This window comes from Glycine max, chromosome 6, assembly GCF_000004515.6.
Source record: "Glycine max cultivar Williams 82 chromosome 6, Glycine_max_v4.0, whole genome shotgun sequence".
Taxonomy (NCBI): Eukaryota; Viridiplantae; Streptophyta; class Magnoliopsida; order Fabales; family Fabaceae; genus Glycine; species Glycine max.
In genome coordinates, this window is record NC_038242.2 from 514,500 (window position 1) to 520,499 (window position 6,000).

Sequence of the window (6,000 nt, forward strand, 5' to 3'; positions counted from 1 at the left end):
AATAATTTTCATTCTACTCCCAATTTATCAGTTTCATATGAGGATTCATTTTTCCCATTAATAGCTATACAATTACAATCTAAGCAGCTTGTTCACAACTTAGCTAACACAACTTAGCTAATTAATAGCTATACATGAATCTGTGCCATATGCAAATTTCCAAAAAGCCTAATGCACAATTGATTTTAATTTTTAATAATTAATTGTTACATTAATTATTTCCTTGTTTCATGCAATAACGTTGGTCAGGAGTTCCGCAGCCAAATGACCATGCAAATGCGTTTTGGAAATCACTAGCTTAAATCAAACATAATCCTTTTTTAAAATTCCATTGAAACTCAGATAACTAGGGAGCTTAATTCAAATTTTATTTGGCATATATAGATAGAACAGTCAACAAGTTTACGGTATTAACAAGTTCCTCTTTGGTCTTTAACATTTTTTACTTGTGTGATCTGACCAAAGCAAGTAGTATCCTAGAGTTTAGTTAGCCAGAAGAAAAAAAGAAGAAGATATAGCATAGGGAGAAAGGGATTCGGTTTAAGTGAAGACCTAAAAAACAGTCAAATTAATTGTCTTCAATAAATCCCATAGTAAAAGAAGTCTGAATTCAATTTGAATCTAGGAGTAGTTCAGTTTTGATGGTGACTAGGAAATAATTGATCACGGAATTCCAATCAGTGGTCCTGCATTCTGATTAGATCAGTATAATCAGTGCATGCATGTTTTGCACGGCAAATAAATCCATAATTCCAGATGGTTTTTGAGGGGAAGTACGGATCTAACCAATTAAATTTCCATATATCGTACAAAATAGCGATTGATACTATACCTAAATGGAACGCTGACCATTTAATTATTAAATTTGGCCTCTGGCCCACTTATACCATCTTGTCAAGAAAATTATGATTTGATCAATGGGGTTTACCTTTCAATCAGTGGACTTGCATTAAGATTAGATAAGTCCAAAATAATAAGATGATAGTAGTATTTGAAAGGAAATGTGGATCTAATCTAACCAATTAGATCTCTACCGTACAAAAGAGGTAGAAACTTGCATTTAGATCATTTATGTTGAAATAATTAATTGATGAACCATCTACATGCATGTGTGTTCTCTAAGACATGATCACTTGGTCAGCCTCCGCAATAAATAAGCAGAGAGAAGGTCATCAACACGTTTTCGCCAATAAGTTTGTGTACACAGTGCGTGTTGTTTTGAATGCATGTGTCCCACACTAATAAATCATATGTCCACTTTCACCACTGATTCTTCCTCACGCTTTCATCTACTATAAATACACATCATATCCTAAACTTTTTTCTCACAACTCAATTGTGAAACACAATAACCTCTTCCAAGTTCTAACCAATATATACTACTGGAATATGGCTATTCGTTTGCCTAGTATTTTGAGTGCTAAATACATTCTTCGCCGATCAAATCTGTTTGCAAATCATGCAGCTACAACGTCACTGGATGTGCCTAAAGGGCACTTTGCTGTGTACGTAGGAGAGGGCGAAAAGAAGAGATTTGTGATACCAGTGTCATATTTGAATCAGCCTTCATTTCAAGAACTGCTAAGTATAGCTGAGGAAGAATTTGGCTTCAGTCATCCAATGGGTGGCCTCATAATTCCTTGCACAGAAGAAATTTTCCTTAACATCACCTCTGGTTTACATGGGCTATGACTATGACATGATGCAGCCAAAGTAAATGTGAAGAAAGTTTTTTTCATGTTTTTTGCCTTTTTTTGCCTTTCAACATGTGGTGTTGAGAAAAGTTTGCCCGTGCAGAAAGGTTTATTATGCAAAGAACATCAGTACAAAATGAATGGATTAAAAACTTGATTATATATATATGTTCCATGTTGTTTATAGTTTTTTTTTACCCGTTCTTTTTTTATTTCTGTTGTTTCATTGTTGTTAATTATCTAGGAGGTACTAATCTGGAATAGAAAGTATCAAAGTAACTTCGATATCCTTAAGGAGGTTTAAGTATAACTTGTAGAATTGTTACTGTTGTCAGAAAATGCGATGACCAAATAACCAAAATCAATTGTTGAATTCTAAAATTTTCCTTCTCTATAAACGTACTAAGGCATGATATATGCATGGTTTTTCAAGTTTAGGAATCGTATAGGAGTCATTCAATGGCTGAGTGGCAAACTAAACTAGTCAATTAATTGAATTAAAATGTGAAAATACATTTTTTAATTTAATTATTGATGAAATAATAATAGTAGCAAGAAGCCCACCGTGACTAAGCACTAGCCAGTACTATCACAGTACAGCCGATACCCTCCCCACACAAATCAACGAAGTAGGATTCGGGGAAGCATCCTCTCCTATATAACGCAGCACGGATCCGGATCCTCTAAAGTTTGAAAAGAAACTGTACATGGTGCAGTTGCAAATCTAACCATCAAATTTTATAAATTTTAATTTTAAAGATTAAATTATTATGTAAGAAAATAAATTGAATGGCTTGGATTTATGCAGTTGTAGAGGATCAAAATCCAACGAAGCGCAGTTAACATCACAAAAATTAAAGGTGAAGGACCCAAAATCTGTTCTGTAACAGCAATTAATTAATAACTATTCAGAATTCTTAATTGGTTTCTTTCCATTTTTTTGGTATTGTTAGTTGTCCTTCTCACTAATAATCCTTTTTTTTTAATTCCATTAAAACTAAAAAACTAGGGAGCATACTGTAAGTTTGAAACTAAATTTGACATATAAACAAAACATTCAATTAATGGTTTTACGGTTATTGATATCTATGATCTGACCAAAACAAGTAGTATCTTAGGGTTTGATCAGAACAAAGAATAAAAATGGCATAATTAAAGATAGGAAGAAAAGGATTCACTTTCAACTTTTAAAAATGAAGCCATATAAATCAGTCAACTACCTCCAATAAATCTAAGACTAAAAGCAGACTAAACTTAATATAAATTTAGTCAGACTTTGAATGCTGGCTACGAAATAATTGATCATTGAACTCCAATCCGTGGACTTCATTCTGATTGGATTAGTACAATCAAATATTCGATCAAATGATACTCGAGAAGAAATATGGATCTAACCGGAAAAAAAAAATCCATCGTACAAAGGAGTGGTTAATACTATTAGCCAAATGGAAGTCTAATCAATTTTAGCCACTGCACGGCCAACTTATATCTTGTCAAGAAATAGTAGAGTCGCATTATCATTAGATCAATGGTTTTTATCTTCCAATCTGTGGACTGGCATTATGAGTTTATGACTTAGTATATATCAGTATATGTTATTGCACAGCTAAGAATCAGATGATATTTGAGGCGAAATGTGGATCCAATACAGTCAGATTTCAACCGTACAAAAAAAGAGTGGTAGAAACTTGCACTCACATCATCTTGTCAACAAACAGTAGAGACACCCGTGTTTACAGAAAAATTATTTGTGGACGTTTGGAGTTTATTTGACACCTAGTAAAACAAAGAGATACGGAAGAATAATGTAGAATGTGATAAGAAAAAAAATGGAGTTTATTTGACACCTAGTAAAAAAAAAAGAGATGCAAGAGAGAATAATGTAGAATGTGACAAGGAAAAGAGAGCAAGATAGAAAGGATAACTGTCTAATGAGATGTTAAGAATAGAGGAGCCTTGATGAATTATTACTCGTGTAGTCATGTTTAAAAGTTGGAATACTCTCACCGACCAAAACAAAAATTGAATAGTGAATCCTATCCTCTTTCTCAAGTCCCTCTCCAAACTGGCCAGATCTATGTTAAATCAATTTTCTAAGCCACCTAAGATGTTGTTTTCTGAGAAATCGTCAGCCTCTGCTGCAGATAAGAAGTGAGTGTCATCAACGCGTTTCATGCCAATAAAATTGAGAACACACCGCGTGATCTTTTGAATGCATATGTCCCACACTAATAAAAACCATGTCTAATTTCATCTATAAATACACAGCATGCACTAAGCCTTTTCCATCCAACTCAACTGTGAAAAGCAATAACCTCTTAATTACAAGACCTTACCAATACTACTATGATGGCTATTCGTTTGCCAAGTGCCTTGAGTGCTAGACACATTCTTCGCAGATCTAATGCAGCTGCAACATCACTGGATGTGCCTAAAGGGTACTTTGCTGTGTATGTAGGAGAAGGTGAAAAGAAGAGATTTGTGATACCAGTGTCATTGTTGAATCAGCCTTCATTTCAAGAACTGCTAAGTATAGCTGAGGAAGAATTTGGCTTCACTCATCCAATGGGTGGCCTTACCATTCCCTGCACAGAAGACATTTTTGTTAACATCACCTCTGGCTTACATATATAGGCTATGACATGATGCAGCCAAAGTAAATCTGGCGACTTTTTTTGTTGCATAGTTTTTGCCTTTCAACATGGGGTTGTGAAAAATTGACCCATGCAGAAAGGTTTACTTATACTATGTAATTGGATTTTCAGATTATGTTGGAAGTGTATCATAGGCAAAGAACATTACTATATCTCGTGTTCATTTTTTTTTCTTCTTCTTTTGATTCTTTCTGTGAGAACTTGAAGCCGATCTTTCAATGCTGGTAATTATCTAGCTCTAGGTACTAATCTGGGTTTAGGTACCACTTGTACCTAGATTGATATATATATATATATATATATATATATATATATATAAAACATGTTTTCTTTACTGATAAAAAAAATCTAGGTACTAATTAATCTGAAATTAATAGTAACTTTGATAGCCTTAAGGGGGTTAAATACAGCTTCTAAAACTGTTGTGGGTTAAATAAGCTAAGATATTAGGAATATTTTATCATCCAACCTCACATAATATATGGAAGCAGTTTACCGGGTTAATAGCAGATGTGAAGAGAAAAAGATCGTTTAACATGAATCATTCAAGGAAAACAACACCATTGTAGCATAAGTATAAGAAGTGAATCAAGTGATTAAGGAATATTAACATTCTATCTATCAAATCCATCCTGTTTCAACTTTATTTTCTGATAATACTTTTTTATTCATAGAAATTAAAAATATTAAAGAAAAATTTGAGTATATTTAATATGTTAAAAATAAAGACCAATTAGTTCATTCGTCCAAAGATAAAATAGAAAAAAAAAAAAAAAACATTCCATGTTACTTTATGTGATATTACGTAGAAGGATATGATTTCCCGGTCTAAGTCATACCAGAAGAAAAAATAAATAAATAAATGGAAAAATTAAATAAAATAAATAATCAAATTGAATTTTTTTAAAAATAAAATATTAGATTGAATCAAAAATTAAATTAAATTATTTAAAAGATAAAAAATAAAAGTAAGGACCGAATACTATTTATTCTTTATCTTTCTCATCTCTCAATTACTGATATACTCCCACGTTAACATATTAGCATATACAAGGACGACTCTGTTTCTTACATGTCCAAGTCCAACGTTTTTGAGTTTTTGCACCAATTCCGTGTAAGTGGCAATGTCTCAGCCATTAAGAAACTCCATGCTCAGCTACTCAGAAGAGGCATGCTCTTCCTCTCCCATCATCTCCACACCCAACTCATTGCCACATATGCCGCATGCCTCCCTAACAACACCCGTCAATCCCTCAACAACTTCTTCAAATGCATGAATTCCACCAACCCATTACACTTCAACGCCACAATATCCGATTTCTGTCGCAAAGGTTTCCCCTTTCTCGCTCTCTCCTCCTTCTCCTTCATGCACACCAATGGTGTTCCCTTGGATACATACGCTTTGTGTAGCACGTTGACCGCTTCCTCCAAAGTCAAAGATCTTAATTTGGGGAAGCAGATACACGCCCAAGTGGAAAAATCAGGTTGGTCTTCTAGCGTGTTTGTGGGTAGTGCTCTCATTGATCTGTACTCCAAATTGTCGAATGTAAAAGATGCAGCCCATGTGTTCGATGAAATTTCTGACAAGAACACTGTGTGTGCCAATGCACTTCTGTCGGGTTATGGCGAGGCCGGCCTGTGGGTTCAGGAAC

At 34.0% G+C, this 6,000-nt stretch overlaps 3 protein-coding genes across 3 annotated transcripts in view; all 3 read left to right on the top strand.

Annotated features, from left to right (window-relative positions):
- Window positions 1-1,338: 1,338 nt before the first annotated feature.
- LOC100811334 (auxin-responsive protein SAUR23) lies at window positions 1,339-1,858 on the top strand. The gene has a single exon (XM_003527562.5). The coding sequence runs from the start codon at window positions 1,390-1,392 to the stop codon at window positions 1,690-1,692; it is 303 nt and encodes a 100-aa protein (XP_003527610.1). The 5' UTR covers window positions 1,339-1,389; the 3' UTR covers window positions 1,693-1,858.
- A 2,127-nt stretch (window positions 1,859-3,985) lies between these two features.
- LOC100306459 (putative SAUR-like auxin-responsive family protein) lies at window positions 3,986-4,497 on the top strand. Its single transcript, NM_001248434.2, has one exon. It carries the CDS (start codon window positions 4,041-4,043, stop codon window positions 4,326-4,328), a length of 288 nt encoding a protein of 95 aa, NP_001235363.1. The 5' UTR covers window positions 3,986-4,040; the 3' UTR covers window positions 4,329-4,497.
- A 923-nt stretch (window positions 4,498-5,420) lies between these two features.
- LOC100811860 (pentatricopeptide repeat-containing protein At3g12770) overlaps window positions 5,421-6,000 on the top strand; it is a 10,267-nt gene continuing 9,687 nt past the window's right edge. The window contains exon 1 of the mRNA XM_014776916.1: window positions 5,421-5,990. Within this exon, the coding sequence (XP_014632402.1) occupies window positions 5,421-5,990 (570 nt within the window). The remainder of the gene's footprint in view (window positions 5,991-6,000) is intronic.